Source organism: Acinonyx jubatus, chromosome A2 (genome assembly GCF_027475565.1).
Source record: "Acinonyx jubatus isolate Ajub_Pintada_27869175 chromosome A2, VMU_Ajub_asm_v1.0, whole genome shotgun sequence".
In the NCBI taxonomy this organism is placed as follows: Eukaryota; Metazoa; Chordata; class Mammalia; order Carnivora; family Felidae; genus Acinonyx; species Acinonyx jubatus.
In genome coordinates, this window is record NC_069383.1 from 109,719,843 (window position 1) to 109,743,634 (window position 23,792).

The window sequence follows — 23,792 nt, forward strand, 5'->3', positions numbered from 1 at the left end:
TTCAAAGTAAATTAAGAAAAAATCATGGGGCCCCTGGGTGGCTCTGTCAGTTGAGCATCTGACTTCGGTTCAGGTCATGATCTCCGTCCACGAGTTCAAGCCCCGCTTCAGGCTCTGTGCTGACAGCTCAGAGCCTGGAGCCTGCCTTGGATTCTGTGTCTCCTCTCTCTGCCCCTTCCCCCACTCATGCTCTGTCTCGCTCTCTGTCAAAAATAAACATAAAGAAAAATAAAATAATTTCATTTACAACAGTACCAGAAAGAATATTTTTAAGTTATAAAATACCCCTTTTTAAAATTTTTATTTTTTTATTTTTTAATTTACACCCAAGTTAGCATATAGAGCAATAATGGTTTGGGGAGTAGATTCCAGTGATTCATCCCCTATGTATAACACCCAGTGCTCATCCCAACAAGTGTCCTCCTTAATGCCCCTTATCCATTTAAGCCCATCCCCCCACCCATAACCCCTCCAGTAACCCTCAGTTTGTTCTCTATATTTAAGAGTCATGTTTTGGGGCGCCTGGGTGGCTCAGTAGGTTAAGCGACCGACTTCGGCTCAGGTCATGATCTCGCGGTATGTGAGTTCGAGCCCCGCGTCGGGCTCTGTGCTGACTGCTCAGAACCTGGAGCCTATTTCAGATTCTGTGTCTCCCTCTCTCTCTGACCCTCCCCCGTTCATGCTCTGTCTCTGTCTCAAAAATAAACGTTAAAAAAAAAATTAAAAAAAAAAGAGTCATGTTTTGTCCCCCTCCTTGTTTTTATATTACTTTTGCTTCCTTTCCCTTATGTTCGAATGTTTTGTATCTTATATTCCACATATGAGTGAAATCATAGGATATTTGTCTTTCTCTAATTTCATTTAGCATAATATCCTCCAGTTCCATCCACATAGTTGCAAATGGCAAGATTTCATTCTTTTGATTGCCGAGTAATACTCCATTGTATATATATACCACATCTTCTTTATCCATTCATCCATCGATGGACATTTGGGCTCTTTCCATACTTTGGCTATTGTCGATAGAGCTGCTATAAACATTGGGGTGCACGTGCCCCTTCGAAACAGCACACCTCTATCCCTTGGATAAATACCTAGTAGTGCAATTGCTGGGTCGTAGAGTAGTTCTATTTTTAGTTTTTTCAGAAACCTCCATACTGTTTTCCAGAGTGGCTGCACCAGTTTGCATTCCCACCAGCAGTGCAGAAGGGATCCTCTCTCTCCACATCCTCGCCAACATCTGTTGTTGCCTGAGTTGTTCATGTTAGCCATTCTGACAGGTGTAAGGTGGTCTCTCATTGTGGTTTTGATTTGTATTTCCCTGATGATGGGAGATGTTGAGCATTTTTTCATGTGCCGGTTGGCCATCTGGATGTCTTCTTTGGAGACGTGTCTATTCCTGTCTTTTGCCTATTTCTTCACTGGATTGTTTTTTGGGTGTTGAGTTTGATAAGTTCTTTCAGATTTTGGATACTAACCCTTTATCTGATGTGTTGTTTGAAAATATCTTCTTGCATTCCGTTGGTTGCCTTTTAGTTTTGCTGATTGTTTCCTTCGCTGTGCAGAAGCTTTTTATCTTGATGAGGTCCCAATACTTCACTTTTGCTTTTGTTTCCCTTTCCTCCAGAGATGTGTTGAGTAAGAAGTTGCTGCGGCTGAGGTCAAAGAGATTTTTGCCTGCTTTCTTCTCGAGGATTTTGATGGCTTCCTGTCTTACATTTAGGTCTTTCATCCATTTTGAGTTTATTTTCGTGTGTGGTGTAAGAAAGTGGTTCACGTTCATTCTTCTGCATGTCGCCGTCTGGTTTTCCCAGCACTACTTGCTGAAGAGACTGTCTTGATTCCATTGGATAGTCTTTCCTGCTTTGTCAAAGATTAGTTGGCCATACGCTTGTGGGTCCATTTCTGGGTTCTCTCTTCTGTTCCATTGGTCTGAGTGTCTGTTCTTGTGCCAGTACCATACTGTCTTAATTACAGCTTTGTAATACAGCCTGAATTGCGGGATTGTGATGCCTCCAGCTTTGGTTTTCTTTTTCAGGGTTGCTTTGGCTATTTGGGGTCTTGCCTGGTTCCATACAAATTTTAGGATTGTTTGTTTTAGCTCTGTGAAGAATGCTGGTATTATTTTGATAGGAATTTGCACTGAATATGTAGATTGCTTTGGGTAGTATCTACATTTAACAATATTTGTTCTTCTAATCCATGAGCATGGAATATTTTTCCATTTCTTGGTGTCGTCCTCAATTTCTTTCATAAGCTTTATTTTTCTTTTCTTTTTATTTTATTTTTGAGATAGAGAGAGTGCGAGCAGGGAAGGGACAGAGAGAGGGGGGAGACGCAGAATCCGAAGCAGGCTCCAGGCTCTGAGCTGTCAGCACAGAGCCCGATACGGGGCTTGAACCCACTAACCGCGAGATCCAGGCGCCCCTGGATATTAAGGCAACAGTACTACCCAAGATTATACAAATTTAATGCAGTCTTTATCAAAGTCTCATGATGTTTTTGCAGCAATAGAAAAACCTGTCCTTAAATTCATATGGAAGGGGTGCCTGGGTGGCTCAGTCGGTTAAGCGTCCGACTTCGGCTCAGGTCACAATCTCGCTGTCCATGAGTTCGAGCCCCACATCGGGCTCTGTGCTGACAGCTCAGAGCCTGGAGCCTGCTTCGGAGTCTGTGTCTCCCTCTCTGTCTGCCCCTCCCCCGCTCATGCTCTGTCTCTCAAAAATGAACATTAAAAAAAAAATTCATATGGAAAATCATGGGACCTTGAAAATTAAAACAATCTTGAAAAAGAACAGAGTTGAAATTCTCACGCTTAACTTCCTGATTCAAAACTGAATACAAAACTACTGTTGGCAGGGGCGCCTGGGTGGCTCGGTTGGTTAAGCAACCGACTTCAGCTAAGATCATGATCTCACAGTTCGAACCCCTCATGGGCTCTGTGTTGTCAGCTCAGAGCCTGGAGTCTGCACTTGATTCTGTGTCTTCCTTTCTGCCCTTCCCTGCTCTCACTGTCTCTCTCTCTCTCTCTCTCTCTCTCTCTCAAAAATAAACATTAAAAATTTTTTTTAGTTTCAGAGTATATAAAGAACTCCTACAACTCAGTAACAAAAAAATCAAAAGGACTTGAAAAGACATTCTTCCCAAGAAGATATACAGATGGCCAATAAGCACATGAAAAAGATGCTCAGTGTCATTAGTCACTTGGGAATGCAAATCCAAACCACTTCACATTCATTAGTGTGGCTATTATACAAAGTGGAAAACAAGTGTTGAGAATAATGTGCAGACATTGGGGCCCTTGTGCATTGCTAGAGGGAATGTAAAATGGTGCAGCCGCTGTGGGAAATAGTTTAGTCATTCCTCAGAAAGTTAAATGTGGAATTACCATATGACCCAGCAATTCCACTCCTAGGTACAGACCCCAAATAATGAAAGCTGGGACTCAGAGAGATACTCCTACATTGTGTTCACAGAAGCATTATTCACAATAGCCAAAGGGTTTGGGGCGCCTGGGTGGCTCAGTTGGTTAAGCGTCCAACTTCACTCAGGTCATGATCTCACGGTACGTGAGTTCGAGCCCCATGTCGGGCTCTGTGCAGACAGCTCGGAGCCTGGAGCCTGCTTCAGATTATGTGTCTCTCTCTCTGCCCCATACCCACTCACGCTCTGTCTCTCTCTGTCTGTCAAACATAAATAAACATTTAAAAAAAAAATAGCCAAAGGGTGGTAATAACCCAAGTGCCCATCAGCAGATTAATAGGTAAACAAAATGCAGTATATGTTCACACACACACGGAATACTATTCAGCCATAAATTCTGAGTCATGCTATCACATGGATGCACCTTGAAGGTGCTATGCAAAGTAAAATAAGTCTGACATAGAAGGTTAAGTAATGTATGATTCCACTTAGATGAAGTGCCTAGAATACGAAAAATCCAAGACCCTGAATGTAGGATAGAAGTGGGGGCGGGGCAAGGGAGAGTTAATATTCGTTTGATACACTTTCTATTTGGGCTGATGGAAATAGTAACTATGGTTGCACAACATTGTGAATACACTCAATGCCACTGAACTCTATGCTAAAAAAGGTTAAAATGATCAATTTTATGTTCATTTTATTTTTAAAAGGAAACTATTGATGTAAAAAAGTCCAAGGCAATTAGTACCTAAAGTCTATGACCCTGAAAATAGGGCTTAGCCTCACAGAAACCCCAGCTCCCTTGTATAGATAGAGTGTGAGCTCCATGCAGTGTTGGGGAGGAGTTAAGGAGGGATGATTTCTTTGGCCATAATGCTTTGAGAGCCTGTGGACCACCTGCCACCTTTGCTGGTGGAAGGGGGTATAAGCAGGAGTGAAAAGAGAATGCCTTTGGGGCACCCTTCCCCCTGCTCTCCCTGACCGGTGAAATGGTCCGGGGAAGTGTGGTGTCCCTCGCCCCCCAGATTTCCCTGTTATCCCAGCTTCAGATTGCTCTCCACTGTTGGGAGTGCTGCCATTCCAGAAACTGGGGTGCCCAGAAGTTTGTCCCTTTGACCATTAGGAGCCCCTGGCGCTCATCTCCTCAGGCTGGGCCACAGAGTTTGAGCTGCCAAGGCAGTATTTCACATGTCCCAAGACTGTCATTCTCCCCCTTGGTGATGCCCAAGACGGTCATTCTCCCCCCTACACTTGTGTGGAGGGCTAGAACTTTAAGATATTTCATGGGGCGCCTGGGTGGCTCAGGTGTTTAAGCATCTCATTTTTTTTTTTTTCTTCTCTTTTTAATGTTTATTTTTGAGAGAGCGTGAGCTGGGGAGGAGCAGAGAGAGATGGAGACAGAATCTGAAGCAGGCTTCAGGCTCTGAGCTGTCAGCACAGAACCCAGTGCAGGGCTCGAACTCACGAACCGCAAGATCACTGCCTGAGCTGAAGTTGGATGCCAACCGACTGAGCCTCCCCGGTGCCCCTAAGCATCTGACTTGATACCAGCTCAGGTGATGATCTCACAGTTCTCTCTCCCTCTCTGCCCCTTCCCTACTCCGTGAGCTTTCTCTCTCCCTCTCTCTCTCTCTGTCTCTCTCAAAATAAGTAAACAAACATTTTCAAAATAAAATAAATCCTCATGTCGGGGCCCTACCGTCAGTGCTTTCAATTCAATTGGTATGAAAGAAAGCACTGTATTTTTTAAAGCTTACCAGGTGATTTGAGTGTGTAGCCAGGATTGAGAACCACACTTCTGGGGGCTGATAAGTCAGCCGAGGCTTTTGGCTCAAGGCCCCATACAAAACTAGGAAGGGAGCTGGGAGTCCCTGTATTCTAGCATATACCCAAGGGTGCATATACCCAAGGGTTTCAACTCTGTAGGCTTTGGGGTCAATTCCCTTCCCAAGCCTGCCGATCATCGATCATAAGAATCGCCTTGCTAAAGGAGATTCCCACGCCCCTCCCTGAACCTATTGACTGACTCTTCAGGGAAGGAGTCTGGGAGTCTGCATGTCAATAAGCGTCTGGGAGACACGGCTCGCGGTGCCCAGAGAAGGCGCGCAGCGCAGGCACGCGCCGCCGCAGGAAGGCCTTTCAGAGGCGGGCGCGGTGCAGCGTGCGGGTCTCCGTGGAGACGAGGGGCGGGGCTGGCCGCGTCGGCTGGGACGTCGGGGGCGGGGCGCGCGCCCAACGCCTAACGGCTGAGCCGAACCCAGTGGCCCGGGGCCGTCTCGCCGCTGCCATTCCAGCCCGCTCCCGCTCCGGGGACGGGCCTGGCCCGGCGGCTCGGACCTCTGGGGGCGGTGGGGCGGGTGGGGCGAGGGAGGGAAGGGCGCCTGCAGGCGGCGGCGAGACAGAAGCGCAGGGTCCCGCGCCGCCTCTTCGGCAAAGGCCGTCGAGGGCCTCGGGCCCCCGTGAAACGGAGGGGCGGAGGGGGGACTATTGCACCCCCGCTCTGGAGAGGCACCGACTGAGGCAATAGCTAGGCACCCACCACTGCTAACTCCCCTAGAGTAGAGAAGGGCACGTCCGCTCGGGGGCCAGCACCAACACCTTGCCGGTGTGTCGCCGGAACCCTTTATCTTATGTCCCCCAAAGGTCTCCCCGTTGACCCTGACCTCGGCCGTCGCTTACCTGAACTACGCCACATCCTCCCGGTTCGTTTTCAACCCTGGCGTTGAAACCCTCCCGTTCCCTGGACACAAAGTTGCCCCAGGTGGGCCCGTTCTGCCTCCGGCTGGGGTGAACGGCCACCTCGCGGCAATCCTGACCTGAGATGGGGGGCTCCAGGAAAGATGCTGTCTTGGCCTTCACCCCCGCCCCCGCCCCCCCAGGCTCTCCAGACACCTGGTGTAATACTTGGGACAGAAAAGACCAGGACAAATCTCTGGAGGGGCCCTTTTTTTTCTTCTTCATTTATTCAAACAAATATTTATTGAGCATCTATTGTGTGCCACGTACAGAGGATTCCGTGATACACAAGGCAGATAAGCTGACTTTAGGGTGGGTCAGAGAAATGAGGATTAGAAACGCACAAACTCCCTAATAGTGAGACGTGCTATGACGAAAAACATGGGAAAGTGTGGAGGATGGGGGGGAGTGGGTAACCCTACTTCAGATGGGGTGTTTAAGGAGGGTTTCCCGGAGAAGGTGACATTAACTTGAGTCACAAAAAGAGGCAATTGACGTGAAAGTCTTCAAATTGAAGAGGGGAAACAGCACAAAGGCACTGCGGTGGCCTGCGGCTTGGATGTCCAAGGCATGGACAGAAAAGCCAGCAATGAAGGGGAGCCAGGGTAGAAACAGGAGACCAGCAGGGGACAGGACCACATCTGGCCTTCCGGGCTGTGGGGAGACGTTTGGATTTTACTCCGAGTGTGATGGGAAGCTGTCCACGTGTTACGGCAGGGGTGGGCAAGATCCCACGGGGGCTTTGGGGAAAACTTGGCCTCTGTGAAGATCTGGCAACAGGGAGACCCACTTTGAGGCTTTCTCAATGTCTTGGGGCAGGGGGTGTAAGGCAAGCAGGTCCAGAATACAGTTTAGCGTCAGAGAGAGCTCAGTCCCTCTTCGTATTCTTCTTGAGGTCAAACACCCCCTTCAGCTGTTTCCAGTGAGGCATGGTTCTGGGGCCTGGGGCCGAGATGAACAGCCTTTATGGTTGTCTTTCACACCCAGACAAGGGTGGCGCACAGCCTGATGCCCGCCCTCATCCTGTGGCCCTGCTCTCCCGTCCCCACGCCCAGCCAACTGGACAGATGGGGCAAGGGCACTGGACTGGTAATTAGACTTGGAGTAGAATCCGCATGCCCCAAGTGAGTCCTGCCTCTTCTCTGGACCTCAGCTTCGTCATGTAAAATGGGGGGGGGGGGGGGGCGACAGGGCAGATAGGACAAGATGTGGGCTAAGAATCCTCCCATTCAATCCCTTGATGGTCTCAAGAGCATTATTCAAAGCCCACCTCTTTCAAGAAAGATTACCTGAGGAGGGGGGGAGAAAAGGAAGGGAGCATATTTTTTGAGAGCTACCGATGTCAGGCTCCAGATTACACGTTGGTTTGGTTGGGTATTTTTCCCCCATCTTTAAATATATCTGAACCTGACTTAGGGCCAAGAGTTAGATTCGTTTCTAGATTCTCATCATTCGATGCTACACAAGACAGCCAAGGTCTTGGAGGCAGGCGGACAAATAGGAAGCAAGTAAAAACTCACGCAGCTGGAGAAACCTTATGAGGAAAGGAATCAGGATGACAGGATGGAGGGAGCCAGTGCGGATGGGGGTGGCAGTCGGGGGTGGGGGGTTGGGGGGCGGGGGGGGGCAGGCTAGCAGGACGCCTGGCGCCACAGCCGGCATGTCTGCAGGGGTGTGCCCGCCAGGAGAAGGAGCCCGCAGGGAGGGAGGGAGCACCGGCGGATAAAGTCGAAGAGGTCAGCGGGGCCTGGCGGAGTGGGGGGGGGGGGGGGGGCACTGGAGGGTCCCAGCAGGACAGCCACAAGCTCTGGTTTGCCTTTTAAAAGCTCCTCTGGCTGCCTCGTAAGTGGAGGAAGGACTGGATTGAATTTGGCCGAGGGGGGCCATGGCAGGGCCAGGTGTACGTATGGTGGCCGTCCAAGCGGGACGCCTGTGTCGCCAGCTACCCGGTGCAGCCGTAATGTCCCCACCCTTCAGGCCCCCCTCAGATAATGGCAATTAGGGAGCAGTCTGGTGTGAGGCCGTGCCTCATCACAGGAAGAAAGAGGCAGTTAACACGTTCTTGACTAGTAGAAAAGTTCAAGGTCCCCAAATGGGACAAGCAACGATGAAATAAAATTCTGTGAGCCTTGGAATTCTGTGAGCCTTGCAAAGGTCGCAGTAGGCTTTCCACTAGGGTTTTCAAAGGTGTCACAACTCTGTGGGGTCCCTGCCTGCTCTGCCAGGCAGCCCAGTAGGCTCAGTGCACAGATACTTCGAGTTGTGACCTATGTAAGGTCAGTGCTGGGACAGGAAGCCAGACCAGGTTTGAATCCCATCTCATTCATTCAACAAATATTTACTGAGGGCCTACTATGTGCCAGGCCCTATGCAGCAGTGAGTTAGACAGGGCTCCCGCTCTAGTGGGAACAGGCAGGAGACAGGATAATCTCAGAAAGTGATAAGTGCTATAAAACAAAGTACATCAAGTGTCTGGGGGGAGGGGAGGGTAGGCTACTTGCAATGGGGTAAACAGCAAATGCCTTGCCATCTTTTTCTGGCCGGATGTCATTGGGGCATTGCCCAACCTTTCTGAAGCCTCAGTTTCCTCATCTGGACAGTGGAGGGACATGCACCCGCCACCCCCTGGAAACAGTCGATATTCCGGGAAAGCGTGGTGCCCAGGCTCCCAGCTGCTGAGCACAGGGCTGCAGTCTCCTCTTCCCCGCCCCACCTCTTTAGGGCTTTCAGTTCTTCCCCAGGAAGAAAGTGTCCACTAACTGAGGTTGTTTGTGACAAAGGGAGATAAAGCCAAGATTCCCTTGCCTGCACCTCAGCCAACAGGGATTGCGCTGCAGGGGTGGCCAAAGCAGGCCACTGGGGCTGGTGGTCCAGGGAGACACGGGCAGGTGGTTTCTGCCTGTCGGCTTTTGTCCTCATCTTCTGGATCCCCCTCCAGAATGGTTTCTTGATCCTGTCCTAGCTCCTTGGGCCTCAAACCGAAGTTCTGGGGAAGAGATGTCCCCCCAGCTCCCTCCCCGCCAACTCCACACTCCCGTCTAAGGAAACCAAGCCCTGCAGGGGCAGAGGCGAGGCCGCGGGTCCCGGAGCCCAAGCCAGGGCAGAGCTCCCTCTCGGAGCCTGTAAACTGACCCTTGGGTGGGGGGAAGAAGCGGGGCGGGGGGAGACCGGGAATGTACCCAGAAGACCCCTGCCCCCAAGGAAAGGGAATCCCCAGAAGGCTTTGGGCTGGGAGCTACCCTCTCCTCACTGGGCCTTTCCTCCCTAACATTAACAACCCAGCTCCTCTCAGCTGCTCTCCTTGGTCCCCACCCAAGGGTGAGCCTGGGAGGGGACAGTTACTCAAGGGTGGAGCCTGGAGAAACCATTTTCTAGTTTCCACTGCTCACTTCCTCCTTCAAATCCTCACCCCTGGTCCAAGCTCTCTGAGCAGCCCACATGCAGGCCCTGTGACGCACACATGGGCGGGAGGGCTGGGCAGAGACCCCAGTTCCAAGCCTCAGGATCCCCAGGGCTGGGGATGCTGCTTGGGGGCAGGGGGAGGTGCAGTCAAGTGTAGGGTGAGCCCAGAGCAGCCAGGCGGGCGGCTGGGGCCACTGACAGGAATGAAGAATGGGACGTGAACTTAGAAAAGCAGGCAGGAGGCAGACCGCCAGTCTCTGCCACAGCCCAGAAGAGAGGGCAGTGGGGGTGGTGGGGTGGGGGGGACAGAGGCCCTGAGGAGTGATGGCAGCACCTGAGGTGGGGGCCTAAGGGAGGGCACGTGCACACCAGCTGGGGGTTACAAAACCTGAAAAGGAAGAAAAACGAATCCTGAGGGCCCAGTGCTCTCCCTGTGGGGTGGCACTCGTGCGTGGAAAAAGGCCCCAGGTGGGGACACAGCACGGCAGTAGGAAATGGTGGGGGGACATGCTCTTGAGGGCAACCTGGTCTCAGGTCACCAAGAGTTAGCAAATCTCTTGGACAGAGGAACCCCATTTACAGGACGAATCCTCTAGATCTTTCCAGGATAGCAAGGAAGGCTAGTCCCGGCTTGCGCCGCACGTCCACCCACAGGGCTGGTGGAAAACACCTGGGCCCTGTTCCGAAGGCCAAGTTACACCTGGATGTGTCCGTGGAAACGTCCTGTTCAACACATAGGGAAGCACAACTGCGTGTGCGACGGGGAGCGGCGACACGAGGGCCCCCGTTCAGCCGCGGGCGCCTGCCAAGAGCGGGCCCGAGGACAGGCGGTGGGGGCGAGGGGCGGGGACTTGGTTTTCCCTCCGCATCCTAACTTCTACACCGTTGGGTTTTATACCACGAACAACTTTATTGAGAAAAAACTAACAGCTTTTAAAGAACTGGGGGGAGGGGCAAGGCGGCCTGGGGAAGGGCAGCGAGATTGCTGGCAGCGCCGGGGCAGGCTGGGCCCCCACCCCCCTTTCCTCCTGTGCCCGCTGCTGGGTCCCGCAGCCTTCCTGCTTTTGGAGGACGGACGGAGGGGGCGGCTGGCTCCTGGAGACAGGTTCAAATCTCCCATCACCCTCAATTCTTTCACCCTCGCGGCCTTATCTCTAGTGGTTGGGGATTCTTACTCGACACCCATGGTCCGCAGGTGCCTGGGGTGAAGGCTCCCCTAAAGGCCAAATGCAGACGTGTGCACGCGGTCCTGCCATCCCTTCTCCCTTAATGCCATTCCGAATGAAAACGGCACGAAGCTGTGTGAAGTTCCACGAAGGTCTGGTTTCTTCCACGAGAACTACTTACCTCCATTCTTAAAACAATGCGTACTGCATTAGAACCCTTCGTGGGGCTCATGCTTTGCCGGTGCCCTAAGCATGGGCCACCTGCACTTCAGAGCCTGCCCCCTGGCCTATCCCATTCCACCCGGCTCTTCCTTTACGCCCCACTGGGGCCTGGGGGGCCAGCAGGCTCCCTGCAAGCGGGGCCTCCGGGAACTCCAAGCTCTCTCGGTCCCCACGTTTCGCACCCTTTCAGCGTCAGCAGCGACTTGTCCACTCCTTTGATCTCTGGCCACTCTGCCCGGGTTCGTCTGACCCACGGACCCCTCGGAGCCCACTGCCCGGCCACAAGGGGCTAGGGGCCAGGGCCCCGAACAACGTCCCCATTCAGGGTTTCACAATACACATTTGCATCTTAAAGGCAACCTTCCCCACCGTCTCGCCTGGTGAATTTCCCTTTGTCTCCACTTAAATGCTGAAAAGTACTTAATGCCTCTCTATTTACATTTAAAATCCCAAACTGGGCCCAGCCACCCTCCCTCCCAGCCCAGGCCTAGGCTGGAGCCAACCTCTCAGTTAAAAACCCTTTTTGGGGAGACCGATTCTTTGGCCTTCAACTGTTAACTCTCTGCAGCCGGCTCAAGCCAATGAGGCCTTTCCGGGTGAAGGGCCCTCAGGGGGCAGGGTCTCTGAACCCCATCCCTGAGGCTGGTGACTCCCACGCAGGTCTTCTGAAACCCTCCCAGGGGAAGGTGCCTCCATCCGAGCTCTAGTGTGTGTACCCCTTTTACAGATGACACTGAGGCTGACAGAAGCACAGGAGGGAACCTGCCCAGAGCCCGGGGTTTTGCATCCTAGACCCAGACTTGCCATCAGGCCCAGCAGACTCCTCTGCTGACACCAAGATCTCCGTTTTATGTCCCATCCTCCAGGCAGGCTGTGTTCTTCTGGGTCCTCCCTTCTCTTGAGGACATCTCGGTTTGGCTGTCCAGACTCAGACTGCCAAAGCTGGAGGAGGGTCGTTCAAACTGCACACATCCAACCCTTTTTCACAAACTGGGGAACCGAGGCAGAGCAGTGGGGGGTGGGGGGCCGTGGGTGGCACAAGAGGTCTGGGGGAGTGCCCAGGGTCCAGGTCAAACCAGGAGCTCATGGCTCCGGTCCATCTCCCCGTTGGCTGCAGTACAGACAGCAATGAACAGGGGTACCCAGCAGGCAGGGTGTGGCCAGGGCTAGGATCTGGCAGGGAGCAAGGCAGGCCCCACTCTGTTCTTACAGTTTTACACAAGCAAATAAGAATAGGGTCAGATGATGATGGTAAGCACATGATCAGAGGATGATAAAGCAGGATGATGTGATACAGGTACTTCAGCCAGGCTGGCGCGGAGGCTGCCCTGAAGAGGAGGGTATCCATGGATTGCAATCGAAATAAAGGCAGTCAGCAGCACAGCAAGTTCAAAGGCCCTGAGGTGGGAGTCCCCTGGGTCTGTGTGAGGAACACAAAGGCCCAGTGTAGGGGCGCCTGGGTGGCTCAGTGGGTTAAGCATCCGACTTCAGCTCCGGTCATGATCTCCCAGTTCGTGAGTTCAAGCCCCGCGTCAGGCTTTGTGCTGACAGCTCAGAGACTGGAGCCTGCTTCAGATTCTGTGTCTCCCTCTCTCTCTCTCTCTCTCTGCCCCTCCCTGGCTCACACTGTCTCTCTCAAAAAAATAAACATTAAAAAAAAAAAAAAAAAAAGGCCAGTGTGGCTGAGTGCAGACTCAAGTCTTAAGTCTGATGAAAAGCCACTGGAGGCCTTCTCAACAGAGGTGGGAAGCAGGGGATCAGACTTCACATCAGCTGCTCTGCCTGCTGCTGAATGGAGAGGACTGGAGAGCGTGGGGGTGGGCTTGGGAAGGAACCTGTTTGGGGGTAGCTGTAACAGGAAACTATGGGGTGAATGAGAGGGTAGAGGGAAAAAAAAAAAAACAGGGCGAGTCTATGCTTTGGGGCTAGGACTGCCTGGGAACCTTGGGGAGAGGAGCAGGTTTGCAAGAGAAAAAAACCGAGTTCTGTTTTAGCCAGGACGCAGAAGAGATGTGTCTGGACATCCCAGTGGAGGCCGCGGCAGGCGGCTGGATGCCAGAGTCCTTTGGTCAGGAGAGAGACAGAAATGAGGGCTGACAGAAACGGGGGTCAGCAGGGTATGGATGGTGTTTGGAGCTCCAGGATTGGATGAGCTCAACTAGAGAGAGAGAGAGAGAGAGAGAGAGAGAGAGGGGCCCTGGCCACTTCCATATGTTTCTTTTTCCAAATTTTGTCATGTTTCATTGGTTTGCTTGAGGCCTTCCCCACCTACGTTTCCATAGAGGGGTGATGGGGGTGGGGAGCTGTTTGGGAGGTATGGGGTTTGAGAAGCATCCCTGAAGGCTGGCAGCACCACAGGCCTAGAATCCTGGCTAAATGGACATCCAGTTAGCCCCAGGCCTCAGTGTCCTCATCTGTATAACGAGGCCAGTGGGATGAAACCACTTGCGTCTCTGGCAGTTCCCAAAGCCCTAGAATTATTAGTCTCCCAGAGCCCTGGTCTACAGGTCCACAGGCAGTGCTCCCCTCCCCCACACAAGCACCTGCTCCACCAGCAGGCCAAGGAGCCCACTAGGGCCGGTGTGGACTCTGAGCCGTGCCTTCTGCACCCTCCCCACCGCCTGGGCCACACTGCCCTGCCTGTATGTATTCACTCCCTCCACTGGTTCCTTCTCCCCTCCAACCCTGGCCAGGCCTCCCCCAGGGCTGGAGAACCTTCCCTCTGCCCCACACTGCCCACACTCCCTAAACTGACCAGGTGTTGGGGGTCTAGCCCATCTAGCAGAAAAACTGTTAACTCAGGCCCTGTTCTTTCTGCCCCCACCCAGGGTGAGTCCTCAGATTTTTTGAAGGGAAAGCTGAAGTCTGGACACATTTTTACCCGAAATCACCTGATTTTTTTAATCCTGGTCTTTTAAAAACCACGGGGCAAACCAGGCAGATTCCAGCCAGGGGGTCTCAAGGGCCGGAAGCTCACCCGTCCATTCTGATAGACTGATCCACTTTCTGAAGGGGCTGCACGGTGACCGACCAGCCCTTGTTTCTTGAAACTCTCTCTTCCTTAGCTTCCGTGACACCTGCCACACCTGGTTTCCTCCTCCCTCTCTGACCGTTCTTCCTCTGTCTCCAGTGGAGCACCCCTCCCTTTTCTACCATTTCCACATCCTCCTTTTCCCTGCGCGATGACCCTAGGGAAGACACCCCTGACCCAGCCTGCTCCAGATTCACATTTCCAGCAACCTTCTCTCCTGGAATGGCTGGGCAAATTTCAGTCTGAGGATGTCCCTGCGGCCCATGCCGGGGTTCCACCAGGGGCGTCACCCTCTGCTCTTGCTCTGACCTTTAGAGCCCCAAGCTCGAGCCTCTCTAGGCTAGGCACCTGGCTACCCCCCTCCACCTGATTTCCTTGGGCCGGCTCTCTTTCCGGTGTCCCTGTTCCTGCCCCATCTCCATGTACCCTGGGCCACCGGGTAGGGCCGCCATGCCCACCTCCCCCGGCGTGCCCTCTGCTCATTCTTGGATGGCTCCTGTTCCTGGACAGACACTCCTCAGGGGGCCGCAGCAGCTCCGTCTTCCTGCTTCTCGGTCACTGCACTGCATCCTCCAAGCAGCCCAGCCTGCACACACTTTGCATTTCCGGAACCTATGGTTTTTGTGCTCAAGTCACGTGCAGTTTCTGCAAGACCTTTGCAAGACCACCCCAGCAAGACCTTTCTGCTCCCCAGGGCCGCCCCCAGGGCTCAGCTCTGTGGCACTTTCAGAAGCCCCTCTCAGTCAGGAAATTCCTGGGGGTCTTTTCTCACTTTGGCTGAGGTCTCAGGCCCCAAGGTTTTCCTGGCCCTTGACAGACAGTCCACTCAGGGGGCTCCTCATTCCTGGAAGAGGGGCTTGGCCTTCTTTGCGGGGACCTGTGATTATCTCGCCTCCCCTAAGGGCCATACTCACTGCCCTGGGAGTGAAGCCCTTCCTGGCTCCCAGCGAGTGACATCCCCCACCCCCCTCAAAACCACTCCCCGTCTCACCTTTTCCTAGCTTCAATTTCTTCCTCTCCTGGACCTTATTCACTAGCTTGTCAGAGGGCAAACGGGGTCTGTGCTTGGGGGTGCGCGCCAACAAGAGGGGACTCTTGGGGCAGAAGGCCCAGAACACCCCCACCCTGCTTTTCCGGACTTGAGGGCCTCCAGCTCTCTCCACCCTGAAACCCCAATTTTCTACGTCCCGTCCCACCCACCGACCCCTCCATGCTCAGGCCTAAAATCACTTACCCCAAAGGGATCAGCTCTCCTCTCTGGGTGTCTCCCCATGGTCTCAGCTTCCCCAAGCAGAGGCTTCTTTGGCTTCAAGAAAGACCGTCCGGCGCCTCCTCCTCACCCGCGACACTGGACCCCACCCAGCTCAGGGCCGCCAGACTTGCACGAGCCTCTGCGGAGGACTTCGCCTGTACCAGGAGAAAGGAGCCGGGCGAGCGGTCTCCAGGACCCGCTCTCAATCGCACTCCCCCGACGAGAATGGGAGGGGTGTGGCCGGAGCAACTCCCCTCCCCCATCCTGTCCGAGAACTCCGGGGGTCGCACCCCGACATTTCGGTCAACCTGCTCCACCGTGGAGCCGACATTTGGCTTTGGGGGGGGGGGGTGGGACCGTGGCGGCTACTCGCGCACCACAAAATGGGGCACTTGGAGCATCAGCGCCAGTGGGGGTGGGGGGCTAAGAAATGTCCTCAGAGAGACACCTGCGGTCGTCCCCCACGTCCTCCCGGGCGGTGCCCGGGCCCCTTAGGCCTAACAAGACCCCGGGCGCACAGCTGGAGGGCGCCTCCAGCCGCCGTCCCCTCGGACTCGGGTGGAGACCCCCCTCGAAGATGTCCTAGCACACTTCACATTGCCCCAGCCGACCACGTGAGGGCGTGCCCTGTGTTAGTTCGGACAAATTAAAGCTCGTCCTGCGGGCAGGCCTGGGGCCCCCTGGACGCGCTCGGGGCTTAGGTGGCCGCGGCGCACTCTTGGCTGCCGGCCGCAAAGCTCCGCGCCGCGCGGCCTCCCCCGGGGCCCGCGCTATTCGCCTCCAAACCGGGTGCCCCCCTCCACTCGCGCTCCCGCAGCCTAGGGTGCACCCCTCCGTTCCCCTTTGTCGAGCCCTTCCCGGGCGCAGGCCGCTTCTCCGCTGCGCCGCAGGCTCGGGCCCTGTCCGGGGCGCTCGGCGGTGGGCTCGGTGGCGCCCGGGAGGCGCTGCCCGGGAAGCCAGAGGCCGAGGAAGGGGCTCCAAGAAGCACAAGTTGGCGCTGGCTCCAGACCAGGCTGTTGTTGTTCTCAACGTGGTCCGCCACGGAGCTATAAAGGCGGAGCGGAGCGCCCTCCTCACCAGAGCGCAGCGCGCACGCCCAGCGAGCTCCGGCGGCAACGGTGGTAGCGGCAGCAGCGGCGCTCCCTCGGCCGATTTCCTCGCTCCTGCAGGGTCCCGGCTCCGGCCCCCTCCGCCCCGGCCCCTCCGCTCCGGCTCCGGCCCCGGCCCCGGCCCAGGACCCCCGATCCGGCCGGCCCGGCCCCCACCCCAGCCCTGCCGCCCGGCCCCAGGCCCGGCCGCGGCCGCTCCCGCCTGGAGCCGCCGCGCGCCCCCAGTCCCCCGGCGCCCCCTCGGCCCCTCGCCTTCCTCTTCCCGGCGCGGCCCCCGGGCTTCCGCGCCCCGCCCGCCACCAACCCGCTCGCCACCATGTCTGTGGAGCTCGAGGAGGCCCTGCCGCTGACGACCGCCGAGGGGGCGGCCAAGAAGGCGGCCAAGGCTGGCGGCTCGGCAGCGCTGTCCCCGTCCAAGAAGAAGAAGAACAACAAGAAGAAGAACCAGCCGGGCAAGTACAGCCAGCTGGTGGTGGAGACCATCCGCAGGCTGGGCGAGCGCAACGGCTCGTCGCTGGCCAAGATCTACACGGAGGCCAAGAAGGTGGCGTGGTTCGACCAGCAGAACGGGCGCACCTACCTCAAGTACTCCATCAAGGCGCTGGTGCAGAACGACACGCTCCTGCAGGTGAAGGGCACCGGTGCCAACGGCTCCTTCAAGCTCAACCGCAAGAAGCTGGAGGGCGGCGGCGAGCGGCGCGGAGCCACAGCGGCCGCCACCGCCCCGGCGCCCGCCGCGCACAAGGCCAAGAAGGCGGCCCCGGGCGCGGCCGGCCCCCGGCGCGCGGACAAGAAGCCGGCCAAGGGCCAGAAGCCCGAGAAGCGCTCGCACAAGAAGGGCGCCGCCTCCAAGAAGGACAAAGGCAGCAAGGCTAAGAAGGCGGCGGCCGCCGGGGGCAAGAAGGTGAAGAAGGCGGCCAAGCCCAGCGTCCCCAAGGTGCCCAAGGGCCGCAAGTGAGCTCGCCGGCCTGCCGGGTCTTTCCGGTGTTCGGTTTTTCTACCCCAAGTGTATGTAGGTTTTTGTACGGTTGCCCGGCCAGGCCACCGCCGCCCCTGCTCTGAGCCGCACGGAGGGCCCGGGGCTCCCTCCATCCCCTTTCCTGCCCCCCCTTCCCCCGCCGCCGTAGCGGTTTTTTGTTGTTGTTTTTGCTTTAGATTTTTGAAACGGCCAGGCGACGCCCCTATTGGCTCTCGCCCTTGGCAACGGCTGTCTCCATGGTAACCGGCCCCTAGGCGCCAATGGCCGAGGCCGCGCCTGCCTGCCAGGGCGGGGGCCGCGGGTTGGCCGGGCCCTGGTGCGCTGAGACGCCGCCGCCGCGCCGCCCTTCCCCACTCCCCACCCTTCGCCTTTGGGTGCGCGACAAACAATCGCTCGGGGCGCGGGGCCGCGCGGCCTTCCTTTCCTCCCGTTGGCCTTTTTGGGGCACAATAAATTGTTTAAACCTTTGAACCGCTCTCGTTTTCTTCCGAGTGGAGTAGGGACGGGTGCGGTCGGCGAGCAGCTTGGGTTGGATGGTGGGTCCCAAGGGTCCTGGGTACCCCGGATGTTAGCTAGGTAGGCCTGGAGTTCTCCGTGAGGGGTGGAAACTGCGGGGAGGGGGCGCCTGGCTGATGCCGGAAGGAGCCTCAAGGGACTGATCTCTAGTGTGCGGAGGTGGAAACATGCTGGAGATAGGCTGGCCCGGTCCCCGACAGGGGGTGGGGAGAGGGGGAGGGGACAGCCATGGCTTTTTGGGCTTACTGGTCAGGGCCCCTCAGCACGTACGAGGTCCCACCAGGCTGAGCCTTGGCAGAGGTTAGTTATTCCGAATTCACTGAGACTTTGTGTTGATGTGAGAGGGATATTGGAAATGTGGAGGCCTCGGGCTCTGGCACACTGAGCACAACCCGAGGTGTGGCCTGAGCAAGGCACGGATCCTCAGCTTGGTTCATCTGGAGTGCACACGCGGGACCCCGGAGGATTCCTGGACAAGTTGGAAAGTGTGACCCTGAGCCCTGGGACACTCTGGTGTCCAGCATATGGAATAGTTCTTAAGGCCATTTGAGCCTTTGACAGACGTTCCTATGAGGACAACCCTGCCAAAGGAGGGCTCTGGAAGCTAGGGAATGTTCTAGAACAGTGCGTGTGTACATGTACCAAACTGGGTAAGCCTGGGCTGGGGGTAGGTGAAAGATGGAGATGATCTCTGTGTTAGTGTTAGAGACTAGGAGAGGGGAGGGAGCATCCCTGGAGAAGCACCCCTGGCCTGCTGGTATCCCGGAGCAGGGCTTGGCAGCCACTACCCTCCCCCTGCACACAGAGTGGGGGGGTCACAGAGCAAACACTTCAGCCATCTGTCACCCTGCAGATCCTTCCACACAGGGTGAGTGGCCACTCCACTTGCTCTTTCAGTGTCTTAAAGTCGGTGGGGGCTCCTCCCTGCTACCTCCTGCCTCAGGGACAAGTCCCAGACACGTCCCTTGGCACATCATTGCTCTCTAGGCAGAAGGTTTGAGGACAAGGTGCCCCTCCACCTACTAGCCTGGCTGTGACTGTTCTGATTCTGGGGAACTGGGGGTGTCCAGGAGGGAGGAAGGAGGCCTGGGTTGGGACCTATGTGGGACTATGGTGGGCCAGGGCTGACCATTCACTCACCCTGCCAGCCCATGCCCTGGCCACTTGCCTTTCAGTAATGGCTTCATCCATTTTGCAGCTTTGACTGGGGGGTGGCACGGCCATTGCCTTGCTACAGGATCATTGAGCCAGCCCAGCTCCTGTCCCATACTGCCTGCAGGGCCACCTGAGAGGCTGCCACAGCTAGAGGCCAGGACAGGCCCCGGCCTACCCAGGATTCTGGGGGGGATGGTTCTCCTGACCAGCTGAATGTGATCTCTGATTCCACACCCATTCCCTAGACCAGAAACCCAAGTCCAGATGCCACCTGGCCTCACCCCAGTTATCCAAGAATCAGTCTGAGGCCAGGGCCTGGGACTTAGCTTTTCGATCAGCTCCCAGGTAACAGGTTCTGAGACGGTTCAGAAGGGCTGTTACAGGGGCCACGGGCAGGGGGACACTGTACCTTCCTGTGCAACAATTCACACTGAGCTCCATCCCTTCTGAGTCCTTCCTAACCAAAGCCCCCCCACCCCCAACAGTCTATCCTTTGCAGACATCACGGGAGCTCCAGGGCCCCAAAATGCCCTTCAGGTCCTTTTTATTCAACACCTCCTTTCCGTGTTTCCCACCCAAACCCACCCTCTGTTGCTCATACCATCTGGCTCCCCCAGTGGCCTCCTGCTTTGATGCTGCCGCCCCACCTCTGTCCTGTGTCCTGTCTCCATTCCATGAACACTTGGGCCCCTGGCTGTCCTCTCCATCCTAAGGCCTGCCTTATAGCCCATGGACCAGCCCTCCATGGGGCAGGCCTCCCACTCTATTAAAGGACATTGTAATATTTTTCTGATGACCCAAACCCCCCTACTTTCAGGCCACATGGCTCTGGATTTCTCCATGAGGGTCATGTGACTGAGGACCTGGCCAATGAAGAGCATTCCATTGTTCACTTTGCCACAGCCATTGGGTCAGAAATAGGTTCTTGAAGGCAGTGAGTTGAATGAGTGTCAATCCTGGCACTCTTCCCAGAGCTACTGAAAAAGAGGTGCTCCCTCCCCCCGGTAGGGACAGGAGGCCAGAGTTACCAGTAGCCATTTTTGTCAGTACACAGGGAGAGCCCATGTGACAAAGGAACCCCAACTGAGAAAGTTGGAACCACAAGATGGAGACAGATAATCTGAGGACATTAACGGAGCCTCTGGATCCAGCCATGCCTGAAGCTAGTTAGATCTGACTGCCACGTGAACTGATACATTGCTTTCTACGTAAGCTCATTTGAATTGTGTTTTTGTCGCTTGCAATCAGGTCTCTCACTCCTTTGACCCACTTTACCCTCCCGTGCTCACATCCTGGGCACCTTGTCATCCCTTTAAATTGTTCTTCTGAAAGGACTTTCCCAGTGTCCCACCGTCTACCCATAGGCCCTTCCCCTCCTCTCTTCTCGGGGTGCTCACTCAGACCCTTCAAGCTGAGCTGCACCTTGGGGTGGGGCCCACATTTCTGACCTGCACCCCAAGTTGAAGAATGGATGGCCGTAAGCAGCCCCATGTGAACACTCTGTATGTGGCCAGCACTAAGGCAAGCTGCACAGGTCTCCTCTCAGCCTTGTGACAGCCCCAGCGAGGGGAGTGTTTAAAAGCTTGTCGTGTGGGTTTGGAGCTGAGACTGGGAAGGCTGTATTTCCTGCCCTGACACCACACTCAGCTCCTGCATGGGACTGAGGAGCCCGGGACCCAGCATTTACCTACTGTGTCTTTTAGACCTCACTTCAAAGACTCTCAATTCCAGGTGAACCTTGGAGGCTCATGACACTGGGAGGCTCTGGAGGAGGGCTTCCTGGGGCAAGTGACCCTGGTGCAGTGAGGAAGCAAGGGACCAGGTGTATTTGCTTATCTGCAAAATACGGGCTTAGCAATGGCCCCAGCCTGGTCTCCTCTCTGCACCCTTTGATAGGGATGGGGGTTGGGTGGGACCAGGTCCCTGGAGGCTGAGGCCAGCTTTCTGGATCTGGTCCACCATGTCTTTTGTTCTGGGCAAGACTGTTCTCCCCATTCCTCAGTTTCCTCGTCTCTAAATGGAACCAAGAAAGATTTCTTTTACTCACCCATCTGTTAACCAGGGGGTCCAAACACACTGCCTATGGCCGGGGTCTCCAGGATTTCCCTCCCTTCTTCCTCTCGTGGGGCTGGGACCTGCCTCCCTTTTATCTCCTCAGGCGGAGGGGGTGGTACTCAGGTCTGCCTTCTGGGTCCCTAGATGCAACTTCTCCCTGGGCCCAGGACAGCCTTGAAGACACTGGAAAGGCCCCTTTGCAGGCAGCGCAGGCCTTAGTGACCACAGGATGGGGTCTCCACTGACTGAACAACCTAGCTGAATCTGTCCCTCTGCCAGGGCAAGGCTTAGTACTGAGCACAGAACCTGATGGGGGTGAGGGGCTTGAGCACTCAGCACAAGGTCGGGGGTGGAGGGGTGCTGCCATCCCTCTGTCCCAGGCATCAGACTTCGGGTGACACAGCCAGAGGGCCCATTAGCTGTACTAGCAGCTCCATTAGTCCTGAGGCAACAAAGAGGCCCTGGGGTCTTTCGTATGGCCTAGTCCATGGTCACTCATTGAGCACACACTGGCTGAGGAGGCAGGGATCTGCTTCCTGTTCTTGAGGAGGATGCACAGGACACACAAACTGGCAGCTCTGGGGGATCGACAGTCCAGGCGGGAGCAGCAATGACACAGGCCCCCAGTGTGACAAAAGCTCCTGAGTCTGGGGAACGGTGAAAGCAGCAGGTACACTGACAGGCACGAGGCAGGAGTCAGCAGGGCTTCAGGGTCCCCGCTCAGTCAGAATTCGGTGGGGAAGCAGAACCGGAGGGCTAGTGGCACTGACACACCCATACACCGGATCGGTTACAGGGAACTGGCTTGCACACTTGTGGGGCCGATGAAACAGTTTCCAGGAGGCTGGATCACCGTGACAGAGGCTGGAGCCGGAGGTGCCCAGGCAGGAGGGGAAGCTCGTGAGCAGGCTGAATCCGCACAAGCTGGAACGCCAGGACAGACCAACTTGTTGTGTTGGTTCCCGGTGCCTCTGACCTAGGCGATGACGGTACCCTGTGGAAGCTGAGACCCTTTGTCAGAGTTAACCATGCACACCCCTGAGTCAGCAAGACCGAAGGAGAATCCAGGGAAAGTCGTCATTGGTGCTGCCTCACACCAAGGAGGTAAATCAGCAGATCAGCAACCACAACGATGGCTTCCTTCCAAATCTGGCCAGAATCCACCTTGCGGCCCACCCTACAGGAAACACACAGAGAAGGGAATTGTGGGAAATGTAGTTCGGCCTAGCCCAGTTGGACACAATACAAAGCCATCGCAGTTCCCCATTACAAACTGGGCATGCATGGAAGGCGGGTGAGGAGGGACGAGACCAGGGGGTCTCTAACACAGATGTGCATGGGCACCAGGCCAGGCAGGGCGGTCTGGCCAAGTGGAGGACACAGACCCCACCTGAAGACAGGCAGTGACGACCAGTTCTGCTGACTGCTTCCTGTTTTCTCAGACCGTGTTAGAAGCACCTCCCGACAATGTGTCTGAAGATGCGGCTTGGGCCATCCAGGGGGCTTGGGAGGGTGCCTCAACCTGCCAGTGGTCCCACATGGGATTAAGTCATCAGAAGCACCTGCTGAGAATTTTTTATGTAGAAACTATGCACTTTTTGGGTGTGAAACCTCCCGCTTGTGAAATGTGGGTTTAACCAAAAGAAACACTCCAAACGCCCAACCATCAAGACGACTACTTAAAAAAAAAAAAAAAAAAAAAAAGCGTGGGCGAGAATGTGCAGAAATTGGAACCCTTGGACACGGTCAGTGGGATTGTGAGATGGGTGTAGCTGCTGAGGACAACAGTATGGAGGTGCCTCAAAAAAATTACATGTACCATCGTCATATCATCCAGCAATTTTACTTCTGGGTATAGGCCTGAAAGAATTGAAAGTATCAGCTCAAAGAGATGTGTACAGCCACGTTCACAGCATTCTGTCCACCACAGCCAAGAGGCGGAATTCACACAAGTGCCCAGCGCCTGGCGAATGGATAAGTAGAATGTGGCGTATCCATCCAACGGAGTGTTACCCCACCTTCGCAAGGGAGGAGATTCTGACACAGGCTACGACATGGATGAAGCTTAAGGACATTATGCGAAATATAGTAACCCAGTCACAAGAAAGACAAGTTCTGTATGAGTCCACTTACATGAAATATGGTCAAAACCAGAGACAGGAAATTGAGTGGTGGTTGCCAGGGACTGGACGGTGGACAGAAAAGGGAGTTGTTTACCGGTCACAAAAGTTTAGTTTTGTGAGATGCAAACGTTGTGGAGATCGGTTGCACGACAACGTGAATACACGTAGTGCTACTGAAATGGTTAAGATGGCAAATTTTATGTTACGTGTATGTTACCACAACTGAGAACAAATAGATGCGAGATGGGCCAAACAAAATCACATGTGAGCTCAGGGGGCCCACGATTCCCCGCCTTTTGAGATCATCCAACTTGATCTTCTGTGGGGGCCCCTTCTGGCTACTTCACAAGACAAGAAGTAATGAATGGTGGTGATGGAAACTAAGCCAAAGGAAGCTATGAAGTGGTGAAAGCCAGAGACCCAGCCTGCCCCCACCGCAAGTCTGCACCAGGGGTTACGCCCTCTCCATACAGGATTGGCATTAGGATTCCAGAGCCTCATGCAATGCACCGTGCAGACACATGCTTCCAGAGGCCCTTTTTCTTCCCCACCTCCTCTTACCTCTCCCAGCGCCTGTCTTCTGGCTACCTCCATTAGGGGCCAGGAGTGTGGCTTTGGGGCCC

The 23,792-nt window shown here is 55.2% G+C and overlaps 3 protein-coding genes across 3 annotated transcripts in view; 1 reads left to right on the plus strand and 2 right to left on the minus strand.

The window, feature by feature from the left end:
- Positions 1–10,446: 10,446 nt before the first annotated feature.
- Positions 10,447–23,792, minus strand: part of HMCES (5-hydroxymethylcytosine binding, ES cell specific) — a 35,476-nt gene continuing 22,130 nt past the window's right edge. Inside the window, exons 7-9 of the transcript XR_008296981.1 lie at positions 21,039–22,223; positions 15,215–15,387; positions 10,447–14,592 (exon numbers count right to left, since the gene is read on the minus strand). The gene's annotated coding sequence lies outside the window, so the exon portion shown is untranslated. The remainder of the gene's footprint in view (positions 14,593–15,214; positions 15,388–21,038; positions 22,224–23,792) is intronic.
- On the minus strand, positions 15,930–16,659 carry LOC113596463 (pupal cuticle protein 36a-like). Its single transcript, XM_027049806.1, has 2 exons — positions 16,310–16,659; positions 15,930–16,278 (listed from the first exon to the last, which is right to left on the minus strand). Exons 1-2 carry the CDS (start codon positions 16,657–16,659, stop codon positions 15,930–15,932), a joined length of 699 nt encoding a protein of 232 aa, XP_026905607.1.
- Positions 16,344–17,791, plus strand: LOC113596451 (histone H1.10). The gene has a single exon (XM_027049751.2). It carries the CDS (start codon positions 16,658–16,660, stop codon positions 17,297–17,299), a length of 642 nt encoding a protein of 213 aa, XP_026905552.1. The 5' UTR covers positions 16,344–16,657; the 3' UTR covers positions 17,300–17,791.